This window comes from Phyllobates terribilis, unplaced genomic scaffold, assembly GCF_046119375.1.
Source record: "Phyllobates terribilis strain yellow unplaced genomic scaffold, ASM4611937v1 Scaffold_4__5_contigs__length_816908805, whole genome shotgun sequence".
In the NCBI taxonomy this organism is placed as follows: Eukaryota; Metazoa; Chordata; class Amphibia; order Anura; family Dendrobatidae; genus Phyllobates; species Phyllobates terribilis.
This window is the reverse complement of record NW_027362764.1, coordinates 688,043,302-688,070,247: the sequence shown is the minus strand read 5'-3', so window position 1 is coordinate 688,070,247 and position 26,946 is coordinate 688,043,302. Positions and strand designations below refer to the sequence as shown.

At 45.9% G+C, this 26,946-nt stretch overlaps 1 protein-coding gene across 1 annotated transcript in view; it reads left to right on the top strand.

Moving 5' to 3' along the window:
- CNGB3 (cyclic nucleotide gated channel subunit beta 3) overlaps nucleotides 1-26,946 on the top strand; it is a 477,293-nt gene that overhangs the window by 13,082 nt on the left and 437,265 nt on the right. Inside the window, exon 2 of the mRNA XM_073679549.1 lies at nucleotides 5,744-5,825. Within this exon, the coding sequence (XP_073535650.1) occupies nucleotides 5,777-5,825 (49 nt within the window). The 5' untranslated portion in view covers nucleotides 5,744-5,776. The remainder of the gene's footprint in view (nucleotides 1-5,743; nucleotides 5,826-26,946) is intronic.

Genomic DNA, 26,946 nt, shown 5'->3' with positions numbered 1-26,946 from the left:
CCTGCCCTGCTTCTGCCCGCTGCTCTGGCAGTCCTGTCCTGCCCTGCTTCTGCCCGCTGCTCCGGCAGTCCTGTCCTGCCCTGCTTCTGCCCGCTGCTCCGGCAGTCCTGTCCTGCCCTGCTCAGCCTTGTCTGCACTCTAGCTGTGCTTGCCTGTAACCCTCTGCCTGTATTGTTCCTGAGTCCCGGTGTGTACTGGGTCCTATCCCGCCTGTGTTCCTACCTGCTAGTGCCTCCCTGTCTGCACTCTAGCTGTGCTTGCCTTTACCCCCCTGCCTGCATACCCGCCTGCCTGCATACCAGTCGTGCCTGCCTATACCCACCAGTCTGTGTGCCAGCCTACCAGCCTGTTCCTGTATTCCCCTGTGTGGGTCAACAGCCGTGTCCGGGGTATGTCCTGGAGTAGCACCTGGTCCCTCTGCTCGGTTCCTCCTTGGTGCACTGGCGTCGTATGCCGTCGTGCGACCCTGGTCGGATCGGGTGAATACTTAGTCACGCCCCTCCAGGCATTCACTCTCCGGCGCGGTCCAGTGGAATCACTACCAATCCCACGCACACGCCGCTTAGCCCGGGCGTGTGCATAACAGCATGCTCAGGCCATGGTTCCCGTTGAGCCCCACGGCCTTCGCCCTCTGAGAAGTTTTCCAGCGAATATATGCATTAAAATAAATAAATAAATTTTTTTTCCCTTAGCTGAGTTCCAGGCGAATTACGCACCGTCCAGATGGATCTATCAGCTCTCGTTCCTGCGGATCCGCCACGTTACTATGGGGATCCAAGACAGTGTCGTGCATTTGTGGAGCAATGCATGCTACACTTTAAGGCCTACCCTCTTTATTTTCCTTCCGATTGGGCTAAAGTGGCCTTTATGATGTCTTACCTGGCGGGTGATGCCTTGGAATGGATCAACCCCCTATATGAAACACAGGATCCGATCCTCCGGGACCTAATGGCCTTCCTGGTGGCCTTTCTAATGGTCTTCGATGATCCTAACCCGGAGGCTCCTGCTGAAGCTTCACTTCCCAATATCCCGGAGCAGCCCCAATGGGTAATGTGTGTGGGTAGCGCAATAGTCCTCCAGCCCAATGAGACTACTGCCCACCCAGAATCCTCTCAGGGTGACTACGCTTTCCGGAATACTTCTCTCAACCTCAAGAGGCAGTCCAGACGTGCTAGACTTAGAGGCAAGCCGTCACGCCAGGGCCTGTCCTCCCTGAGACCTCCTGACCCCAACCTTGAAGTCCCTACTGAAGCTTCATCTCCCTGTATCCCGGAGAAACCCCAATGGGTAGTGTGCGTGGGTAGTGCACCAGTTCTCCTGCCCGAAGAGACTTCTGCCCATCCAGACTCCACACAGGAGAACTTCCTGCACCCGGCATCAGATGCTTCTCTCTCTTTAACCGGTGTGCATGTCCAAGGATGCTCCAAAGCTGTGGTTACCTCTGAGTCTGTGCACCTCTACTACCTGGCGGAGGATCCCCTGTTGCCTCCTGAATCCTCCGGGATACCACTCTATGACAAATGGAGAGAGACTTCTCTACACCCGGTACTCAATACTTTGTCCGCTTCGTCCTGTGAGCCTGACAATGGGTACCCCAAAGTGGTAGTTACCTCCGAGTCTCTACACCCCTCCGACCAGGCGGAGGATCTCCAGTTGTCTCCTGAACCCTTCGGGGTGCTACCTGGTAGCGAAAGGACAGAGACTCTCCTATACTCTGTACCTGATACCTCGCTCGCTTCGTCCAGTGAGTCCAACCTAGTGTACTCCGAAGCAGAGGTTACTCCTGAGTCTCTACACCCCTCCGACCAGGCGGAGGACCTCCAGTTGTGTTCAGAATCCTTCGGGGTGCCACCTGGTGGTGAATGGACAGAGACTTTCCTATATCCTGTACCTGATACCTCGCTCGCTTCGTCCAGTGAGTCCAACCTAGTGTACTCCGAAGCAGAGGTTACTCCCGAGTCTCTACACCCCTCCGACCAGGCGGAGGACCTCCAGTTGTGTTCAGAACCCTTCGGGGTGCCACCTGGTGGTGAATGGACAGAGACTTTCCTATACTCGGTACCCGATACCTCGCCTGCTTCCTCCAGTGAGTCCGACCTAGTGTACTCTGAAGCAGTTGTTTTCTCTGAGCCTCTGCACTCTTCTGACCCGGCGGAGGACCTCCAGTTGTTTCCTGAATCCTCCGGGGTACCACCAGATAACAAAGAGACAGTGACTTTTCCTCATTATGTACCTGATAACCCGTCTATTTTTTCCTGTGAGCTTGACAAGATGTACCTCGAAGCAGAGATTACCCTCAAGTCTCTGTCCCCCTCCAACCCAGTGAATGACTGGTCCTCGAATTCCCTGCGGAAGATTCTGGCAGGCCTGAAGAAGAGGGGGCGTAAGGGGGGAGGTACTGTAACATACCTGGCGGCGTCCTTGCATGGTGGTCCATCTCCCACTGTGCAAGAGAGCGCACTTGATCTCCTGTCCAGAGTGTCTCTCTGGCTTCCCTCCATGCTGTCTGTTTGTGTCTGTCTCTGCTGCTTAAGGGCGGCGCCCGATCACTTCCTGCTTTTTGTACCTGCTGTGGGTCACACCCCTTGTGCGTCCTCAGCCTATTGCTGTCTGACACTTGGTATATAGCTCAGCAGCTCCCTTCTATCCCGGCCTGAGCATAGTGTTTTCCTTCAGTGTGTGCTTGCACTCTGAAGGTGCCAGGTCCCGTCTTTGTTTCCTTGTCTGCCTTTCCTGGAGGCTGTATTTCCAGGCCTGTCTGAACTTAGTCCTGTATGTCTCCTGCTTTGCGGTATTAGTTCCCGTGTCTGAACTAAGTCCTGTATGTCTCCTGCTTTTCGGTATTAGTTCCCGTGTCTGAACTGAGTCCTGTATGTCTCCTGCTTTTTGTATCAGTTCCCGTGTCTGAACTGAGTCCTGTATGTCTCCTGCTTTTTGTATCAGTTTCCGTGTCTGTACTGAGTCCTGTATTTCTCCTGCTTTGCGGTATCAGCTCCCGTGTCTGAACTGAGTCCTGTATGTCTCCTGCTTTGCGGTATTAGTTCCCGTGTCTGGACTGAGTCCTTTCTGTGTTCTCTTGTCTGTCCTGTCTGAACACGCTCCTAGCCTGTTCCTCCCGCCTTCTAGGGGCCGATTACCTAGACCTGTTCCTGTATCTTGTCTGTCCTGTCTGAACACGCTCCTAGCCTGTTCCTCCCGCCTTCTAGGGGCCGATTACCTAGACCCGCTCCTGTATCTTGTCTGTCCTGTCTGAACACGCTCCTTGCCTGTTCGTCCCGCCTCTCTGGGGGCAGTATTCCCAGACCTGCTCCTGTATCCCGCTGCAGTGTCGGTCTCCTCCGTACACTCAGTTCCAGTCTGAACTCTCTCCTATCCTTTACCTGTTTTGCCTCTATGTCCGTTCCCTTCCTTTTTCTGCAGAGTCTGAACTCGTACCTAACTCCTGCCTGTTGTCTCTGTACTCCCGTTTGTGAGTTTGTGGTCCACTCGCTACTTCACTGCAAGTACCCTGTGGGTGTCTGGCTCTGTCTTTCCCTTCCTGTCTGTTCCGTATGAACAGAGTCCTGTCCTGCCCTGCTTCTGCCCGCTGCTCTGGCAGTCCTGTCCTGCCCTGCTTCTGCCCGCTGCTCCGGCAGTCCTGTCCTGCCCTGCTTCTGCCCGCTGCTCCGGCAGTCCTGTCCTGCCCTGCTCAGCCTTGTCTGCACTCTAGCTGTGCTTGCCTGTAACCCTCTGCCTGTATTGTTCCTGAGTCCCGGTGTGTACTGGGTCCTATCCCGCCTGTGTTCCTACCTGCTAGTGCCTCCCTGTCTGCACTCTAGCTGTGCTTGCCTTTACCCCCCTGCCTGCATACCCGCCTGCCTGCATACCAGTCGTGCCTGCCTATACCCACCAGTCTGTGTGCCAGCCTACCAGCCTGTTCCTGTATTCCCCTGTGTGGGTCAACAGCCGTGTCCGGGGTCTGTCCTGGAGTAGCACCTGGTCCCTCTGCTCGGTTCCTCCTTGGTGCACTGGCGTCGTATGCCGTCGTGCGACCCTGGTCGGATCGGGTGAATACTTAGTCACGCCCCTCCAGGCATTCACTCTCCGGCGCGGTCCAGTGGAATCACTACCAATCCCACGCACACGCCGCTTAGCCCGGGCGTGTGCATAACACACAGCTGGGAAGGTTTTCATATATTACTTTGCAACTATCACATCACATGGTATAGCACAGCCAACCAAAAAAGATGATAATAGACTGTATAGAAGCTGAAGCATGAAATGCAGCAGCCATTTTCTGGTGAATCTGCAAAAAAGCCACAAAAATAAAAAATAAAAACATCACTCCAAAAGAATTCAATGTAAGGTTCTTTTATAGCATCCAAGTCTAAATTAAGTGAGATAGACAGTATTGTTTCAGAACTTCTATGGAGTCATTTTCAAGCTCTATAGAAGAGCTGAAATGTTGCTATTTGTCTCACTCAATTTGGGTTTGGATAAAAAAAACATACCTACACAGGATTTTTTTTTGGAGTGCTGCTTTCATTTCTTATTTTTGAGGCTTTCTTTTGGATATTGGAAGTAACCCTTTGGAGGCTTGTACCAGTTTATATTGGATTTATCGTACTTTTCTGTTTCTCTACTTCAAACTATTTTTTGGATCATGAGAAGACATCAAAGCTCCTAACTTACCTATAAATATAGGAAGAGAAAATCATAAAACACTGAATAAACTATACAAGTATTATATGACACAGCACAGCACAACAGAAGTTATGTGTGCAAGGAACCGACCTGTTTATTACCAGTTACTATCCGTTTACTCATAGCCATATATGTTGAGGTCACTTTGATATTACTAAGGCTGTGTTTGCATTAAAGAGCTTGAAAGATGTTGGGTACAGTCCTAGGAGGTCTCAGAATAACATTCATGTCTTTTCAGAGCAAATCGCTTGTAATATTTCCGATTTTGCAACATTTTTTCAAAAAGCTGGGAAATTTGAAACTCGGAAGATTTGGTCATCTCTACTAAAATGGCAATGCATTGCAAGACAGGGAAACTGTAATGTGTTGTACCTGTAGTTAAAGGGTTTCTCTCAAGTTGTGTCTTGAGCAGCACACAGCTTTCAATTCTGTTCACTACCTTATTGCTTGGAGGTGGGCATTTCTCATTGAGTGACAGTTTCTTTTTCCTACTACTGAGTTTATGATGCAGTGACACATGAATGGTCTTGTCGTTGTTTGTTCTGAAGTCTACAGTGTTATCACTATATTTGCAAATGGACATAAGTTTGAACAACCATATGATGAAAAAGTGGAAACTGATAGGGACCCTGAGATTGTACTTTTGCAGGATTGATAACAGGTCAGAGGTGACTAGGAGGAGAGGAAGGTGAGCAGCTAACTGCTGTATAGAAATCAATAGCCTGTAGAGAGTTGGTATCTCGGGTGCTAACTCCTCGGCAAGGAATGTAACTATTGCGCATACTCAGCTAGGCACTGGTGGTCAGTCTCTTTGGCAACAAACTGTATACTATGTAAGATTAAAGCTCTCACAGCAAGAGAATAAAAGCAGATAGAAAAAGCAAGTCAATCATAAACTTGCTTATTTTCATGTTGTCTAACAAACTATACCAATTACAGAACAAGAAAATACCCCTTTAAGCTATTGATCTATAGTATAATTATTTATCCACATTTAATGCAATGAGATGTATTTGTAAGTAATTGATGTGTGCATATTATAATGCATATGTTTCTGCAGAAAGGGCAAGGAACATTAAGAAGAAACTACAGAATGAAAAAATTCAACTTAAAAGCAAAATTATGTGGACCTCTAAAACAAAGTAAGTTTCAAAATTAATTTGGTGCTGACAACAGTGATTTGAGCATGTATGTATTGATATATATTTATTAGCAAATACAAAGCAAAGATAGCTTAGTTGACAAAACGGTCCCACTCAATTTTCAAGACTTGTGTACATTTTTCACTTTCTTGGTTGCTAAAATTATAACATTAATAGAGACTCCCCAACAAACTAGGGACAAACTAATTAAGACTCAAGGACTGCCTCTGCCACACTCATCCAAGTAAAGAGAGAACTGGAAAGACATAACGTGCAAAAATAGGGTCTTATCTGGGTAACAATATTGAGAAAATAACTTATTAGTGCTCACCTGGTTGGGTGGTGTGTACTAGTGATGAGCGAGTATGTTCTGTTAACCCTTTCGGTGAGTATGCTCGGGCTGAGCACCGAGTAGTTACAGCTGCTCGGTGTTATGTTTGAATCACTCCTGTGTGCATGATTTGCGACTGTTTGACAACTTTAATACATGTGAGGAATGTGTAAGAAATAGACATTCCTTATATGTACTAAAGCTGTCAAATAGTCGCAAATCATGCACAGGGGAGTGATTCAAACATGACACCGAGCAGCTGTAACTACTCTGTGCTCGACCCGAGCATACTCGCCGAAAGGGTTAACAGAACATACTCTCTCATCACTAGTGTGTACTAGTGTTGAGCGAGCATGCTCGACACTGCTCAGTACTCGCCCGAGCATCTCACTACTCGGGATGTTCGGCGAGCACCGAGCATTTTCGGGTTACTCGGGCTGGAGCTCGGGTCTCCGCCCTGCATGTTTGGCGCTCTTTACAGAGCCAATGAACATGAAGGGATTGCCAGCCAGTCACTGTAATGCCACAGCCATGTTGGTTGTGGGCATTACAGTGATTGGCTGGCCGCACCGCGTCACCTCGAGTATTTAAAACCAGGCGCCGCCATCTTGGACACAGTCGCTCCGGATCAGACAGTGTAGGGATAGTGCTGCTGAGCTAGGGAGAGATTTATACTGCGAAATAGATAGTGTAGGGTCTCTAAAGCCTGCAAAATCAAACAAACAGTCCTTCTGAGGACTAATATCCATCCCAGATATCAGGCAGGCAGGCTGTATAGGAGATGCAGTGGTTATACCAACAAATACTGCATTGCAGTCCTGTGTGCTGCTTCTCAAATTGCTAGACTTAGCCCCAGGTCTTAGGGGCCAGGAAAAATCCTATTTTTTTTCATCTAAATCCTCTTTTTTTTTTTTTTTCCTCAGTCAGACTGTACAAATACCCGTCTTATTAACCTTTTGGTATTCCCCCCCCCAAAAAAAAAAATTGAGTGTGTCTGTGAGTGTTCAGACACAAATATATCTGTTTAAAAGATTCTGGTGTAGGCCAGAGAACTAGAACTGTGGTTTTCCTTTTCCACGGTTCTAATCTCCTTTTCATTACCCTTTTGCCATTGATAGTGAGAGTGTAAGATATTTTACTTCATTTACAATGGGCAAGGCGCGTGGCAAGGGACGTTGAATTGGACGTTCTGGTGATGGTGCATGCTGAGGACGGGGTCGTGGCCAAGGTGAAAATGTGCCACAACCAAGAGCCACATCTTCTCGCTAGCACTTCTTGAGCAAATTACTAGGGAAGCGCAGAACAACACCACTATTGCCAACTGATCAGTGTGAATAGGTTATTAATTGGATAGCAGATAATACTTCCAGTCACCTGGGCACCACTACCTCCGGTCTGTCTTCCACACAGTCAAGTGTTAGTAGCTGTGAGTCTCGACCGCATACTCCTCCTCACCCCGATGCTCCTTCCTCCCACCATGCCAAGTGTCGTCAGACAGCAACTGATCCCACAGTTGGACACTCTGAAGAGCTGTTTACTGGTCCATTTCCATATTTGGGCCCCTCGCCTGCTCCGCTTGAAGTGGTGGAAGAGGAGATCCCATGTAGCGATGGCCAAATATTTGAACAGCCACGGCCACAGGAAGGCGACGCTGGCAATTTGTCACAAGAGGTGGACACGCAGAACGAGGCCAGCAGCACACAGGGCGAGGGAGGCAGAGTATCCCAACAGGCAGGAAGCAGCAGTATGGTGGCCGCAGACAGAAGGCGGGCAACCGTTCCCCGTAACACCAACACGAGGGACGTTGCCAGTACAACTGGTAGGTCTTCCAGAGTCTGGAATTTTTTTAAAGACTGCTGATAACCCCAAAAAGTCCATTTGTACCACCTGCCATGCCAGCATCATCGGGGGTGACAAAACTACCAGCCTGGCCACCACCAGCATGATCAGGCACATGTCAGCAAAGCACCCGACTTTGTGGGGCGAACCCCAGGGTCCACGACCAGTTTCAGCAGGTGTCACCACTGCTTCTTCTGCTGTTGTGCGTGTAAGAGAACCCCCTGTTGTGCGTGCAAGGCAATCCCCTGTCCATACTGCATGCAAAGATGCCCCCTCCTCTCAGTCTTCACTTGGTATGGCAGTTTCTCAAGAAACAGCATCAACGTCCATGTCCCACCGCAGAGTTCAATTGTCCATATCCCAGAGCTTTGAACGAAAGCGCAAATTTGCAGCCAATGCCCCACAGGCCACAGTCCTAAACTTGCACATTTCATGACTGCTTGCATTGTAAATGCTGCCTTTTAGGCTGGTGGAGACGGAATCCTTCTGCAACCTATGGCAGTAGTCGTCCCTCGGAACTCGGTCCCCAGCCGACACTATTTTGCCCGGTGTGCCATCCCCGCCCTACACAAGCACGTGTCCCAAAACATCTGTCGTGCCCTCAACAACGCAGTTACTGGGAGAGTCCACCTGACAACGGACACGTGGACAAGTGCGTGTGGCCAGGGACGGTACATCTCCCTGACGGCACACTAAAGATAGTGGAAGCCGGGACCCAGTCGGACCTTGGGACGGAACACATCCTCCCCACACCGAGGATTGCGGGCCCTATATCAGTCAGAGTTGCCCCCACACTGTACAGCTCCTGCGCATCATCCTCCTCCTCATGTTCAGCCTCCATCTCAGATATCACCACATCAGTTACAAGCTGGAAGCACTGCAGTACTGCCTCAGCCAAGCGGCAACAGGCTGTGCTGAAACTCATAAGCTTAGGTGATAAACCTCACACTGCTTGTGAGTTGTGGGCAGCTGTGAAAGAGCAGGCAGATCTGTGGCTGAGACCGCTGAACCTACATCCAGGCATGGTCGTGTGTGACAATGGCCGTAACCTGGTGGCGGCTCTGAGGCGAGGCGAGATCACACACGTACCAAGCCTTGCTCATGTGCTTAACCTTGTGGTTCAGCAGTTTCTTAAATCATACCCTGAGTTGCCAGATCTGCTCGTCAAAGTACGCCGCCTGTCAGCTCATTTTCGGAAGTCGGCTACAGCTTCCGCTGCCCTTGCTGTGTTGCAGCAGCGTTTGCAGCTTCCGGCACACCAACTGGTGTGTGATGTCCCCACACATTAGAACTCTACCCTCCACATGTTGCAAAGGATTTGTGAGCAGAAGAGAGCAGTTGTGGAGTACCAGCTGCAACAAGGCCGTCGATATTCAGGTCAGACTCCACACATAATACCTCAGGAGTAGACCTGGATGTCTGACATCTGTACGATCCTGACAAACTTTGAGGAGTCAACCAAGATGGTGAGTGGCGATGACGCCATCATTAGTGTCATCATCCCACTTGTCTGTCTTTTGCAACGCTCTCTGCAGAGAATTAAAGAGGAGGCATTGCAGCCAGAGTATGATGAGATGGATCAAGAAGCTGTAGCGAGTGATTACACACAGCCCAGCCTCATCTCATCCCAACGTGCATTGGGGGACAATGAGAGAGAGGAGGAAGAGGAGTAGGAAGAACAGGAGCTGGTATCATGCGCTGTAGACGGTAGTACCTGTACAACTGTCATACTGTCGGTTCAGCGTGGGTGTCCTGAGGATAGGGGGGAGGAGGAGGAGGAGGAGGAGAGCATGGTCAGTCGTCATCTTGATGAGGACATGGAAGTCTTGCCCGTTACCAGTCTGGCACGCTTGGCTGACTTTATGTTACGCTGCCTTAACCATGACCCTCGGGTTGTCAAAAAGTTGGGTGACAGTCATTACTGGTTGGTGACACTTTTAGACCTCCGTTACAAGGAGAACTTTCACTCTCTTATTCCTAAGGTGGAGAGGTCTACAAAAATGGGGCAGTACCAGAAGGCCCTTGCTGCAGAACTGTTAAAAAAATTCCCATCTGAACACACTAGTGGCAGAGGTCACAGTTCGTTGACCAACCAAGGTGTACAGGCGAGAGAGACGCAACTCCAATCCAGCAGAGGCAGGGGAACACTGTCAACGTTCTGGGACAGTTTTCTGAGACCCGCCCAGCTTACAGGCCCTGAGACGCGGGGTACTCTCACAAGGAGTGGAAAGTTTCAAAAGATGGTGAGGGAGTACCTTACCGACCGTACCAGCGTCCTCCGTGATTCCTCTCTGCCTTTTAATTATTGGGTATCCAAGCTGGACACTAGGAATGAACTCGCTCTGTATGCCTTGGAGGTCCTGGCCTGCCCTGCCGCTAGCGTGTTATCGGAGCGTGTTTTTAGTGCCGCTGGGGGAATTATAACTGATAAGCGCACTCGCCTGTCAACTGAAAATGCTGACAAGCTGAACCTTATCAAAATGAAGAAGGGCAGGATTGGGTCAGACTTCTCATGACCACCAAATGACAGCAGAGTAACATAAAGTCAAATCCACTGTGTTATTTTGGGAGGTGTATTCCCATGCACCGCTTCACACCCACACATGGGTATACGCTCCTCATTTCGGCTGTTTTTTGCTCTTCTCCTTATCCTCAGCCTCCACCACCACTATACCACCAGGGTGACCGTGGTCCGTGTTGCCAGCATTGCAAGTTCCTCCGTCCTAATTTTTGGCAGCTTTTGCTTGGAAGGCATAGGCAAATACTATGGGAGACCCACTCCCCAATAATGGGAATAATGTTTTTAATATGCTGTACTGCATGGCTCTTGTAAGGGGCATTAAAATCGTCTTGTTAAGCTACTGTGACCTCCACGTCTCTTCCAAGGGTCATTGATATTGTCTTTTTATTCCACTGCAACCTCCACCACTCTTCCAAGGGGCATTGATATTGTCTTTTTATTCCACTGTAACCTCCACCACTCTTCCAAGGGGCATTGATATTGTCTTTTTATTCCACTGTAACCTCCACCACTCTTCCAAGGGGCATTGATATTGTCTTTTTATTCCACTGGGACCTCCACGTCTCTTCCAAGGGGCTTTAAAACCGTCTTGTTAAGCTACTGTGACCTCCACGTCTCTTCCAAGGGGCATTAAAACCATCTTGTTAAAGCACTCTGAACTCCACAGCTCTTCCAAGGGGCATTGAAATGTTGTTTTTAATTACCTCTAACCTCCATGACTCTTCCAACGGGCATTGCATTTCCTCCTAATTTTAGTCAGCTTTTGCTTTTCAATGCATAGGCGAACACTAAGGGAGACCCACTCCCCAATAATGGGTAGAAGGTTTTTAGTACACTGTAATCCACGTCTGTTTCAAGGGGCATTGCAGTTCCTCATAATTTTTGGAAAGCCTTCCATTCACTGTTTAGGCCAGCAGTGTACAGGAGACCCAGTTGCTATAAATGGAAAAAACGGTTTAGTTAAGGCCCTCTGACCTCCATGTCACTTCCAGTGGACATTGGAGTGCCTCGAAATTTTTGCTAGGCATTGCACTCACTGTATGCCCTATAACTGTGTAGCCGAACCAATCCTTTTGGTGCAGAAACATATCCTACAAGACATGTGTGGTTGACTGGCCTGACATTGATGTGAATGGTCCCTGTTCCTCCTGCTCTTTCTCCTTTGCCACCACCTCATCCATCATTCATCACCTGAAGCTTTGTTTTAACAGGAGTCATAGAACTGGGATAGTAGCAGGAAAACATCCAGCAATCCTCGCAGGAGGTAGAATATGCGCCAAAATTCTGACCACCTCAGGCCTAGCCTCTACTTCATACATGTGCTTGCATTCCAAGGAACAGAAAGCTAAGGAGATGGATGGCCTCATAATCATGAATAACTTACTCGTTGTGTAGGAGGCCGACCACTGCTGCTGTCTACTTTCTGAACTTTGTGTTGAAGCCTGATTGACCCAGGACCCGCAATCCTCTATGTCTGGAGGACGTGTTGCATCCCAGTGTCCTACTGTGTCCCGGCTTACACAATATTAACCCAGTGTGAAGGCGTCAGTGAGATGGACCATCCCTGGCCACATTCACTTGTCCATGTGTTTGTGGTTAGGCTGTCCTTCCCACTAAATGCACTAGGGAGGGCGCAGGTAATGTTTTGGTATGTGCGCTTGTGTATAAGGCGCACCGGGACAAATAGGGGCGGCTGGGGACCATTTATCGACACCCGGCTGCCTCCAGGCAGCTGGGGACCAACGTGGACACCCGGCCGCCGGGCGGCTGGGGACTGAGTATGGATACCAGGCCGCCGACGCAGCCATGACGTGGTGGCCAGATATCGCCTCCACATGCCTAAAAGGCCCAATTTCAAGTGCAAGCAAGCAGTATGGTATTTCAGCCTGGGGGTGGGTGGTTGGCTGCATATTTGCACTTTCATTGCAAGGAATGGGGGAGGTACAATTGAACACTGCCCTGGGACAAGGACTTGCACGGGGAAAGTTGCAAGTCTGCATCTTCTCATGCGGCAAGGATCACTTCTGATGGGCACACTTTAGGCAGTGACCTGGGTGTCAGAGATGCTTCCAGGGGTCTTCCCCATGCTGTTCCCAGGTCTTTTCAGCACTGTATGCATGTGTCACACAGCACATGGCCAGTTAAGGTTGTAAAATGTTAAAATGACATTTCCCGGTGAATGCATTTGTCACGGTTGAAAGCAATACAAAAGTGCAAAAACGCATAAAAAATGCTACTTGTGAACATAGCCCAAGGTGTGGAGGAGTAGTTTTGTTTTTGGTTATTTATTTTACCTATTACACAAGTCTTTACTCTGGAAAGTATGTTCCTTAACATATTTCACAGGAAAACAGTTTCAGTTTTGTTTTTGAACGTTTTATTGTGAGCTCGTAAAAGTGGCTTAATACCTCTGACCACGTTTTTGACAGCAGTGACCTGGGGGTCAGAAATGCTTCCTGGGGCAATCCCCATGCTGTCCCCATGTCATTTGAGCACTGTCACTATCGTTTTGGGCACTTTTTAGGCTTTTTACAGACTGCCGGGGGTGCCGCAGCAAAAATGCTCGGGTCTCCCATAGACTAACATTGGGCTCGTTGCTCGGGTCGAGTACCCGAGTATCACAGTGAGCTCGGCCCGAGCTTCGAGCACCCGAGCATTTTAGCGCTCGATCAACACTAGTGTGTACACAACCACTAATAACGCTTACGCTGCTGCAGACCCACGAGGGGGTGAAAATGCAGGTAATGGAGAAACAAATGGGTTAATTCTGCGCTGCCATGTAGAATGGATAAGGGATGCCAATCCGGTGTAAGTGGTTTATTTAGTCAACGCATTTCGAAGTGTACAAACATCTTCCTCAGGGCAGCGCAGAATTAACCCATTTGTTTCTCCATTACCTGCATCTGTCACACTCATGGCAGATTTAGAAGACCACTCTATTAGCACAATTTTGTATTAACTCATTAGTCATATAGTCTTTACCACCCCAAAAGGCATTCTCTCTACCTTATTCATCTACAGCTTCCAATATGTTTAAGTTTACCAATCTCACCAACACTGGTTCCCTACCAGTCTGATCGTTACCACATAGACTCCCAGAGACAACAACACAAACTATAGTTTCCAACAGTTGTGTTCATAATTCATGGGTTCTTTACAACTGTTCCAGTCTAGCCAAGAAGCCGGCCCAAATTCCAACCAGAAACACCCATTTACAGGTGGGGTTTCTGTATACTCCACCCCTATTTTTTTTTTACCTGGAACGCCACAAATTTTCTGGGACTGTTTTCGAAAAATCGAAACAGTCTCGTTACAATGCCACAAGTTACATTACTTGTCAACCATAACCGGTCAAGCAACAGTCCATACAGAGCTCTCAAGGTCCATATTCCTCATGGTACAACTCTTTTAGCCCCAGACTTGGTCATTTGCTAGATTGCCCTCCACTTCACGACTCACCTTGTTTCACTAGGCAGAAGTTGGCTTCAAGGAATACTAATAAAATACCATAAATAGATAAAATTCACGGAATATAGAAGGCAGTATAGCAATTACCAGCCCTTGACTTTATTACATTTCTATGGACTCTATTATCAGGTATTTACTTATTCTGCACGGCTGCTCTTCTCTATTCCTGTTTTATTATTTTTCATTTTAATGATGAGTTTCAATGTAATGAGATTTGGCAGTTATTTAGTCCATCAAAGATATTTCAAGAGCAATGTATGAAGTTTAATATACAACACATCAGATAAGAATTCCAGACTAAATATTTCTACATAGCAGAAAAAGATTATACTGCTCACTGGCACTGGGAAAATGTGTCAAATTGCCCAAGGGAACATGCTCACTCTGATATGCTGTGATGATGTTTGTCATAGTACACTGGCCAGGAAATCTGAATCACTTTTATCCCGCATATGTCCATGAAATTATAATTTTCCCTAAAATGTAAAAAAGCAACATCAAATGTTTATACTCCAGCCATGGTACTTGAGTTTTCAAAATTAAAAATGCATGATATTAGCAAAAACACTTGAATAGTTACTATAATTCTCATTTTAAACTTACAGTGGTGCTTAATAGTTTGTGAACCCTTTGGAATTTTCCCTATTTCTGCATGTATTTGACTTAAAATTGCATCAAATTTTCACACAAGTCCTAAAAGTAGATAAAGAAAACCAAATAAAAAAATGAGTCAAATATATTCGTTTTTCTCATATTTTTTAGACTCCATGTCGATTTTTTAGGGTATGTGGACACAATGTCGTTTTCAGGTGGGCAATTCATCGGATTTTTTCAAGAGGAAAATGCATCAGGGAATGCCATTTTTATTTTTTACTAAAACATCTTTTTTAGCTTTTGTAGTTGTTTCCCGATTGCTTTTTTTCTTTTACGTTTTTGACCACCAGAGGTTTTTTTGTTTTTTTTCCCAGTATTTTTGTGGTGTCTTTTTTAATGGCATTCTCTATTTGATGTTTTAAGTACAGGACCAAATGCGAGTTTTCTGGCCATCTTTGGAGCCTAATCATTGACTTCTTTTATGAAGTCTTCAGAGCTGAAAAGCTTTAAGAATTTTGTCTGATGACTTATTTAACCTCTCAGCATCTTTTTAAACCAGAAGCAGTTGAAATGGTGCTCAAAAGAAGTTTTTACATAGAAATGCATATGTTTATTCTTTTGAGCATTAGCACTATTTCAGGTTTTTGGAGTGGATTCCGCATGAAAAAGATGTTGTGTACTTTTTCAAAGTGTTTGATGGTACTGTAATATTCTGCCAATTTTAAGAGCGGAAAATTCACTCGGAATGATTTTACACCTTTATAGTATTAGCCAATATAAGAATTGTTGCAATGTACATCTACAAACTTTCTACTGTTTTAGATGACCAGCTAAACCTAGGTAATAACTTGTCCACTGTTGGTGATGGATAGATCCAAAAACCTGGCTATGCTCAAAAAGTTGCTATTACATGTTTTGCAATACTTTCCATTTTAGTTGTGCTGGGTTCCCTAAGCCAGATGGTGTCAACCTGTGTACGGACACAACCTTTTGGCAGTTGCAGGAGTATCACCAGTTGTCAATTTTTTTATAAATTTCCCAGAGCAATAACAAGGAAATGACACAATACAAAGTCCTAATAAAATATGTCACAGAACTCAATTTCATTAAGAATACACGCTTTTACGAAAACTAGCTCTAAAGTTACCAGCTCAATTAGATCATGAGATCATATATTATTGAAGATTGCATAAAGGTAAATTTAGTTGCACTTAATGAAAATTAAATAATTGAAGACTGGAGTTGACATGTGAATTACTCTTTGAACCACATAATTAAAGGGATGGTCCGAAATACAACTTATTTTTTATCCAAAATCCCTATCTGTTTAATGACATTAACAAAACTATTTTTTAATATATTTGAATTAAAAATTCCTCATCTTTCCCTAATTTCACTAACTACTTTTCTTTTCTTTTTTTCACTTCCTTTTTGATGATGCTTTGTTTGAGAATCCCAGTGCATGCTGGGATACTCAAACAAAGCATCATCAGGATCAGAAGCTGTGGTCACTGCCGCAGCCTCTGCCCTGAAATGAATCATCATCATCAGTGATGCTCGTTTCAGGAGCTCAGCTCATCCCTGCGCAATATACACTGTGCGATTTGCACAATGACAGTGCGCTCTCTCACCGGCTCAAGATCAACAGTACTTAGCCAGCGACAGACAGAGCGCACTGTCAGTGTGTCTTGTAAGATAAATATCTGGCATCCTGCAGGCAGAGCAGAGACCAGCCACTTGCCAGGGCAGCGCTGGTCTCTGCATACTCAGTATTCATCTTACAAGGCACACTGCTTACAAGTGCACTCTGCTCTGTTGCCAGCTCATTACTGATGATCTGAGCCAGTGAGAGAGCACACTGTCATTGTGCACATTTCACATCACACAGACACTAGCTTAGCCTCTGAAACGAGTATCACTGATGATGCTTTGTTTCAGGGAGAGGGCAGGTGCTGCAGCAGTGACAGCAGCCTCTGCCCTCTGATGACTCTTTGTTTGAATATCCAAGCATGAACTGAGGATTCTCAGACAAAGTGTCATCAAATACCAAGTTGTAAAAAAAAAAGCTTTTAGATAGTGTAGTTAGGAAAGGGTAGGGAATTTTTAATGCAAGTATATTAGAGAATAGTTTAGATTATAGCATTAAATAGATAGGGATTTAGAATGAAAATTAAGTTGGACCACCCCTTTAAATCCAAGCTTAGCTTGTGTAGTTTTAAAGCTTTATAATATAGCTGAACTATTGCCCACAGCAAGGAGGTCCAAAAAAGCCATTATCAGACAATTCATGTTTCTATAAACCTTTCTATGTCATTATATGCTATACTCTTCATCTGTGACAATTTATGAGATGCTCATTTACCATCAGTGACTTATCTGTCACCATGAGTCCCCTCCTGGATGTTGTTACTATACCATTGCTGTTCCCCAGGCTTCATACTGTTCTTTTGATCTTTTTGGCTTTATACTATATCTCTTGTAGCTTGTTTTTATTCTCTTTGTCATTATTGAACGTTCATAAAGTGAGACCGCATAGATGTAAAGCTATAAACATTTTTAATTGGTTCCCATGACAATATGGAGCATTATAAAGTATTAAAAATCTTTTTTTATATAAAATATTCAATAGCATACTCCTAAATTGTAAAGATTACAGTGTCATTACGATTACTATGTTATGAAAGTGCACATCTTTTAGCAACTATACTAGGATCATGGCTGAAAACCACAAGTGTTAGTTTATTGCTGTTCTAACAATGTTTCTAGAAACGAGTTTGCAATTTAGAACAATTCTTTGTATTCCTCATAAATAAGAATTAATTAATTATGGGTTGTTACTGTGATGAATTTGAACTTGAGCATCGTTGATACTGGGCCTCTCAACATGACCATTTATTCTTTCTCCTTTGTTGGGAGACATTACACATCAAACACTTATGCTCCATTAATTCTTAATGCAGAATGTAGAATTTTCTCAGAGCAGTGGGGGGTGAATGCCCCTAAACCAATTATCCACCATCCGGTCTTCATAAAGTTTATCAATATTTTGGAAGAATTATCTTTAGAGATGAGCGTTGTTCTACTCGAACTGTTCGCCAATCTCAAATTCGAGCTGTTTTGGGCGGTGTTCGAGCCGTTCGGCGAACACGAACAATTTGAGAAAAATTCGGCTGTTCGAGGTTAGGTTCGATAACTGTTCGTGCACCAAAATCATAACTGGATTTTTTCTCAGTAATGATGAAAATTAATGTTAATACGCAGTTTGAGTGTACAGCGGGGTGGGGGGAGGGGCAGGGGATGGATCTCTGCAGGAACAATGAAGATCTCCATTTTTTTTTTCTCTTTCCCGCATTTACAGTGGGGAGGTGCAATCTGTCAGCCTATCAGCAGCGCACACACGGAGCGAAGTGCTTTTTTTCACACAAGCAAGGGCATGTGTCATTGGCAGTGTATGTCACATGTCCTTGCCCTATAAGACCAAGCCATTTTCCCCGTCGCCACCATTTTCTCACTGCTGCAGCTGCGTGTTAGACGGCACCGCTGTTGCTGTGTGCGCTATACCTTGTTTATTTCAAGCCAATTTTCGCACAAATCTACAGATAGCTTGGGAGTAGGGAATAGTTGTGATTGCAGTCCTTTTAAGGACTAGGTTACAGCATTTCCTACGACTTTTATCAGGCAGGTCTGTGCTCTTAAATAGATAGATTGTGGGAGTAAAGACTAATTGTAATTGGAGTCCTTTTCAGGACTAGGTTACATCAGTTCCTATCAGTTTTTGCCAGGCAGGTCTGTGCCAGTGCTGTGCAAGTTTTTTTCACAGCATTTGGCTGAATCTAGCAAAGCTAATCCTTTTTGGCCTATTGCAGAGTGTGTTAGTCAGTGGAGTAGCCTATCTGTGTTGCAAGATATACCACCTGTGTATAGAATACCAATTTTTTTACTGCACCTAGTGAAGTAAAATCTTTTGGGCATAGCATCATTCTATTAGTCCATCTATACTGACCTCCATCAGGTTGCAAATTGAATATAATTTTTTTCTGCCTCTAGCTCTGAAAAAATATTGGGCTTCTAGCTGTGTGTGGGACTTGTTGTATTAGTCCATCTATATTGACCTCCATCAGGTTCCAAACTGCATATATTTTTTTCTTCATCTACCTCTGAAAAAATATTGGGCTTCTAGCTGTGTGTGGGACTTGTTCTATTAATCCATCTATACAGACCTCCATCAGGTTGCAAACTGAATATATTTTTTTCTGCATCTACCTCTGAAAAAATATTGGGCTTCTAGCTGTGTGTGGGACTTGTTGTATTAGTCCATCTATACAGACCTCCATCAGGTTGCAAACTGAATATATTTTTTTCTGCATCTACCTCTGAAAAAATATTGGGCTTCTAGCTGTGTGTGGGACTTGTTGTATTAGTCCATCTATACTGACCTCCATCAGGTTGCAAACTGAATATATTTTTTTCTGCATCTACCTCTGAAAAAATATTGGGCTTCTAGCTGTGTGTGGGACTTGTTCTATTAATCCATCTATACAGTCCTCCATCAGGTTGCAAACTGAATATATTTTTTTCTGCATCTACCTCTGAAAAAATATTGGGCTTCTAGCTGTGTGTGGGACTTGTTGTATTAGCCCATCTATACTGACCTCCATCAGGTTGCAAACTGAATATATTTTTTTCTGCATCTACCTCTGAAAAAATATTGGGCTTCTAGCTGTGTGTGGGACTTGTTCTATTAATCCATCTATACAGACCTCCATCAGGTTGCAAACTGAATATATTTTTTTCTGCATCTACCTCTGAAAAAATATTGGGCTTCTAGCTGTGTGTGGGACTTGTTCTATTAATCCATCTATGCAGACCTCCATCAGGTTGCAAACTGAATATATTTTTTTCTGCATCTACCTCTGAAAAAATATTGGGCTTCTAGCTGTGTGTGGGACTTGTTGTATTAGTCCATCTATACTGACCTCCATCAGGTTGCAAACTGAATATATTTTTTTCTGCATCTACCTCTGAAAAAATATTGGGCTTCTAGCTGTGTGTGGGACTTATTGTATTAGTCCATCTATACTGACCTCCATCAGGTTGCAAACTGAATATATTTTTTTCTGCATCTCCCTCTGAAAAAATATTGGGCTTCTAGCTGTGTGTGGGACTTGTTGTATTAGTCCATCTATACAGACCTCCATCAGGTTGCAAACTGAATATATTTTTTTCTGCATCTACCTCTGAAAAAATATTGGGCTTCTAGCTGTGTGTGGGACTTGTTGTATTAGTCCATCTATACTGACCTCCATCAGGTTGCAAACTGAATATATTTTTTTCTGCATCTAGCTCTGAAAAAAAATTGGGCTTCTAGCTGTGTGTGGGACTTGTTCTATTAATCCATCTATACAGACCTCCATCAGGTTGCAAACTGAATATATTTTTTTCTGCATCTACCTCTGAAAAAATATTGGGCTTCTAGCTGTGTGTGGGACTTGTTGTATTAGTCCATCTATACTGACCTCCATCAGGTTGCAAACTGAATATATTTTTTTCTGCATCTACCTCTGAAAAAATATTGGGCTTCTAGCTGTGTGTGGGACTTGTTCTATTAATCCATCTATACAGACCTCCATCAGGTTGCAAACTGAATATATTTTTTTCTGCATCTACCTCTGAAAAAATATTTGGCCTTCTAGCAGTGTGTGGGACTTTCTCTATTAGTCCATCTATACTGACCTCCATCAGGTTGCAAATTAAAAATAATTTTTATCTGCATCTAGCTCTGAAAAAATATTTGGCCTTCTAGCAGTGTGTGGGACTTTCTCTATTAGTCCATCTATACTGACCTCCATCAGGTTGCAAATTAAAAATAATTTTTATCTGCATCTAGCTCTGAAAAAATATTTGGCCTTCTAGCAGTGTGTGGGACTTTCTCTATTAGTCCATCTATACTGACCTCCATCAGGTTGCAAATTGAATATAATTTTTTTCTGCATCTAACCCAGCCAATAGTTTTGGCCTAATACCACAGTTTGGCCACTCACCTCTGCTCGGTTCCCATCCATTGTTTTTTTGTGCAAACAACTCCAGAGTTGTGAATTAGTTAACCACCAAAATGAGTGGAAAAAGGCCTGCTGCTGGTGGAAAGGGGAATAGGCGTGTTGGGAAGGGGAAAAAAGGTTGTGTCCGTGGGGTAGGTGTTAAAGCAACAGTAACATCTGCAGAAGAAAGACCATCTTCCAGCCAAACTAAAATGTCTACTTCTTTTAGCGGACAATGTGATAAGATCCCTTTCTTACGGCCATGCCAATCGCTACAAATTCCAGATGAGGCACAAAAACAGCAGGTGCTTCAACGGATATCAAGTGCTCCTTTAAGTGGGCTCTCCTCCACATCAACTTCAACATCACAAATACTCCAGTCCTCAAAGGTGTCACCCCAATCGCACTTGCTTCCTCACAGCTCCCAAATCTCCAGCTGCCCGTCTGAGTATGAGGTAGAACAGATGGTTGAGTCTGCAGAGCTGTTTACTCATACTATAGCCTGGGAATCAGAGGTCGACTCCAGCGCTTCTGTGAATCCAGACGAGGAAATGATCTGCACTGATGCCCAGAATCTTTATGAGTCGGATCCAGGACCAGACGCAGAAGGTTCTGACCATAATGTAGACCCTCATTCCCAAACTGTAACTCCTGTTGGTGCAGACAATGAGGAAGACGATGATAAGACTCAAATACCTGATTGGAGCGACAACTTTAGTTTTTTGTCAGGGCAGGAACAGGTTGGCTCTGAGGACGACGGGTGTGATAACGCACAGGGTGATGATGATGAGGTTGGAGATCCCACTTACTGTCAACCCACAGTCAGCCAAGAGATGAGGTCAGCAGAGGAGGTGGAGGAAGATGCTAGTGACGACGAGGTCAGGTTGCGCCTTCCTGGACAGAGACGTAGTACTGGAAGCACGTCAACAACTGCATCCTCAAACACAACTCTGCCTCTCACCACAAGTCGTGGTGGCTCTTCAGGTCGCATGGGTGCTAAGCCTTGCATAGCCTGGGCATTTTTTCAGATCGATAAAGATGACCCAACTCGTGTTATCTGTAACATTTGTCAGCAAAAGCTAAGTAGAGGCCAAAAAATACATAGTTTGAGTACTTCATGCATGAACCGGCACATGGACATGAAGCATAAGTTGCAGTGGGAAGCTCAGTGTGCTACAATGCGGCCTAGCCGGCCGGGCCAATCACCGTCTGCCATATCTTGTGCATCCGCGGCCTCTTCATCCTCTGTGACTGGGGGGACAGCAGTCACACCTGTTTTGGGGCGCAGACCTGCCACCTCTTTACCCGCAACAGCCAGCGTGATTGGCAGGTCATCATTTTCTTTGGAGGTGGTAACACCAGCTGGTGTTGAGCGCTGTCCGACATCGATAGCACCACCTTTGGATCAAGGCAACCTAACATGTCCGCCTGCATCTTCCTCACAGACCGGCAGTTTGCCGGGGACACCCTTATCAACCCCGTCTAAGCACAATAGCCAGCCCTCGGTCCCTCAGATGTGGACAAGTAAAAGACCATTTCCTCCTAGCCATGAGAAAGCTAAGAGGTTGAATTTCACCATCTGCAAGCTCTTGGCTACAGAAATGCTGCCTTTCCGCCTGGTGGACACAGAGGATTTTCGAGACCTTATGTCCGTCGCAGTGCCCCAGTACCAGATGCCCAGTCGGCACTACTTCTCAAAGAAAGGTGTGCCTGCGCTCCACCAGCATGTCGCACACAACATCACCGCTTCTTTGAGAAACTCTGTGTGTGACAGGGTGCATTTCACTACAGACACTTGGACGAGTAGGCATGGACAGGGGCATTACATGTCGCTGACTGGGCACTGGGTAACTATGGTGACAGCAGGACAAGGGGCTGCTGTCCAAGTCTTGCCGCCCCCACGAGTTGTGCGTCAATCCTCTTTATCTCAAAGTTCCTCCACTGCTTCTGCCTCCTCAACCTCCTCTCGGTCTTCCACCTGCACCCAAAGCCTGTCTGGTCATGCCACAAGCTTTCTAACTGCGCAGAAGGGATCCTGCACACCTCCTTACTATGCTGGCAGTAGGGCTCAACGTCATCAGGCGGTTTTTACATTGAAATGTCTGGGAAATATGAGTCACACAGCTGAGGAGTTGTGGTCAGCTCTGGAGAACCAATTTCATGAATGGTTGTCTCCACTGGACCTGAAACCAGGGAAGGCCGTGTGCGACAATGCTGCAAACCTGGGTGCGGCCCTTCGCCGGGGCAATGTCACACACGTGCCTTGTATGGCTCACGTGTTGAACCTGGTTGTCCAGCAATTTTTAGCCCACTATCCCAGACTAGATGGCCTTCTGCAGAGGGCACGGTCGCTGTGTGCTCACTTCCGCCGTTCGCATCCCGCAGCTCAGCGACTTACATCTCTACAGAAGTCGTTGGGCCTGCCACTTCACCGGCTAAAATGCGATGTGCCTACCCGGTGGAATTCAACTCTGCACATGTTGCAGCGACTGTGGCAGCACCGACAAGCCCTGGTGCAATACGTTCTGATGTATAGCCTGGGCCAACGAGATCCAGAGGTGGGGCAAATCACGCTGGAGGAGTGGTCTCAGATCAGGGACCTATGCACCCTTCTGCACAGTTTTGAAAGATGTTTAGTGCTGACGATGCCATTATCAGCATGACTATTCGGGTGATTTACATGCTGGAGCACATGTTAAACAGAATTCGGAGTCAGGTGGTGGCACAGGAGGAGGTGGAGGAAGTAGAGGAGGAGGAGTTGTATGCGGAAGGGCTAACATCTGTAAGGTCCAGACGGTCGGCAGCACCAAGGCGGCAGGCATGTGAGGGTGGGGGAGATGGTTTTACCAGGGCGCATGGTAGCAGCCAAACTAGTGAGGAAGGTGCAGGAGCCCAGGAAGAAGTGGAGGACGAACTGATGGAAGACTCATCAGATGAGGGAGACCTTGATCACATTTCTGTTGTGCGAGGTTGGGGGGAGAGGACAGAGGAAGGAAGCATGATTGTTACCTCGCCACCAACACAACAGGGACTTGGTGCTCCTGGATGCGCAACACACATGAGTGCCTTCTTGCTGCACTACCTGCAACATGACCCTCGAATTGTGAGAATTAGAAATAATCCTGACTACTGGGTTGCCACACTGTTAGATCCCTGGTACAAAAGTAAATTTGCAGAAATTATTCCTGCCATAGAAAGGGATGCACGCATGCAGGAGTATCAGCAGAGACTGTTGCAGAATCTTACATGTGCTTTTCCACAAAATACCAGTGGTGCACGTAGTGAATCTCACAGTTCCAACTTGCCAACCGTGGGACCATCAAGTGTTCAGCACTCAAACCGTAACAGAACCACAGTATCTGCTGGTAACATCAATTTTGCGGAATCATTTCTCCACTTTTTTAGCCCATCCTTTGCAAGGCCACAGGAGACAAGAAGTCTGACACATAGTCAACGCCTAGAGACGACGGTACAGGAGTATCTCCAAGTAAACATTGAAGCCATGACTGTGTCACTGGACCCTTGCTCTTTTTGGGCTTCCAATCTGGATAAATGGCCGTAGCTAGCCACTTACGCCTTGGAGATCTTGTCATGCCCCGCAGCCAGCGTTCTGTCTGAACGTGTGTTCAGCGCTGCTGGTGGTGTGCTGACAGATAAGCGCACGCGGCTCTCCACTGATAATGTAGACAGACTCACGTTCATAAAGATGAACAAATCATGGATCCGAAACGACTTTTCTACCCCTGTGTCATCCTGGGGAGAGTAAAAGCTTGATGATTGGTTAAAATCACCCTACCAACCGTTTTAAGCTTTCAAATTACTAATCATGTTTATCTGTATCTTGGCTGGAAAATAATTTGGGCTTTGTAGCAGTGTGCAGCACTGATCCTATTAGGCCATCTATACTAAAGCTTCACCAGATTTAAAATTAATAATAATTTTTAGCTGCATCTAGCTCGGAAAATAATTTTGGGGCTCCGAGATGCGCAAGACACATAAGTGCCTTCTTGCTGCACTACCTGCAGCATGACCCTCATATTGTCAGAATTCGAAGTAATCATGACTACTGGGTTGCCACACTCTTAGATCCCCCAAACTTTTCGATCAACCTTTTCATTTTAATAAAGACCAAAAAAATGGTCATTTTTGAAATTATAAGCATTAGCAGGTTGTTAGAAACTGAAATCAAACAGTTTTCAACTCAAAACTTTATTCTAGGTGATGTTACATTTTCACATAGGACCCCTTGTTCGAAAGGAGCTTCTGAACTCTCTCGTCCATTGAATTTGTCAGGTTTTGGATGGTTTCTGCTTCAATTGTTTTGCATGAGGACAGAATACCCTCCCAGAGCTGTTGCTTAGATGTGAACTGCCTCCCGCCATCATATACACTCCTTTAAATGATGCTCCAAAGGTTCTGAATGGGGTAGAGGTCAGGGGAGCATGGGGGTCACACCATAAGTTTGTCCCCTTTTATGCCCATATCAGCCAGAGATGCAGATGTTTTATGTGCAGCATGAGATGGTGCATTATCATGCAGAAAAATGATCTTGCTGTGAAATACACGGTTCTTCTTCTTGAACCATGGCAGGAAGTGCTGTTTGAGAAAATCCACATACATTATGGAGTTCATCTTTAGCGCCTTCAGGGATCCTAAAGGGGCCGACAATCTCTCTCCCCATGATTCCAGCCCAAAACATTACTCCACCTCCTCCTTGTTGGCGCTGTAGCCGTGTTTGCGTGGGGTGTCCATCAACCAGCCATCCTCCACTCCATCCATCTGGACCATCGAGCGCTGCACGGCACTCATCCGTGAACAAAACAGTTTTGAAATCAGTCTTCATGTAATGTTTGGCCCACTGGAGCCGTTTCTGCTTGTGTGAAGTGGATAGAGGAGGTCGACATGATGGCGTATGCACAGCTGCAAACCTCTGAAGGACCCTGCATCTTGTTGTTCGGGGGACGTTGGAGGCACAAGCAGCTTCAAAAACTTGTCTGCTGCTATGACAAGGCTTTTTTGCCGCTGCTCTTTCAACCTGACGTAATTGCCTGTAGGAAAGAGTCCTCAATTTGCCCTTATCAGCACGCACACGTGTGTACTGTGAATCAGCTACATACTTCTTGATTGCCAAGACACTTCATCCTGATCATCGCACAATGTTGATTGTAGTCATGCCTTGACCTAAACACTCCACAATTTGTTGCTTCTCAGCAGCCGACACATCCTTTTTCTTTCCCATTTTGGCAGAAAATGTAGGCTGCTTAATAATGTGAGACAGCCTTCTTAAGTAGTCTTGCCTTTCATTGGACACACCTGCCAAACTAATTAGCACAGGTGTCTGCAATTGCTTACAGTGATATAAAGAGCCCTGACACACATCACCATCAATGAGTTTAACTGACAAACAAACAAATTCTTCCCTTATCACTACTAAACACTTTTTGCATAATAATTTGGAACACAGTGTACATGTGCTTTTCCACAAAACACCAGTGGTTCACGTAGTGAATCTTACAGTTCTAACTTGCCAACCGTGGTCTGTATGGAGTTGTTCAATAAAGGGCCCAAAATTAAGATAACATAGATGGGAGAGGTCTCTATGAATAGGAATTCCTAAGTATTTGATACCCTGTGAGGGCCAGGCAAAGGGAAAGTTGGACTGGATGGAATCCTATATGGATTTGGGGAGGGAGACATCGAGGGCCTCAGACTTCGCTGCATTGATTTTAAAATTTGACCATGTAACAAAGTGATCTATTTCAGCCATAACAGCATGGATGGATATATGTGATTGAGTGATATATACTAGGACATCATCAGCAAATAGAGAGCACTTGTACTCGGTGCCTCCCACCTCAATCCACCTAATATTGGGGTTATGGCGAATTGATGAGAGCAGGTGCTCCGTCACTAGGATGTATAAGAGAGGGGACAGAGAACATCCCCGCCTTGTCCCATTGGTGATTGTGAAAGGTGATGAAAATGTTCTGACGCGCCCCCTGGGCCTTGGGACACCCGGAGCCGGACCCTTTTTGGTGGATGCTGGTGGTTGTAGTCTCCGTGGCGGCAACCCGGTTCCGTGGCTCAGGGCGGTCAAACCAGTGGCGGAACTATTTATGTGGTTTTGATGGTTAAATGTCCGACTACGCCACCCGTGGATTGCGGTCAGAGTGAACCGCCGCTCCAGGGCAGACCGCTGAGGCTGGTGTTGTGGGTGCAGCAGAGCGTAGCATAACTCCCCACGGGAGGAGTATAGCCTCAGGGCAGTGTATGCGGAGGATGGGGGTGATGGTGCAGGGCAGCAGCAGTAATGACACGGAGTCAGTGATG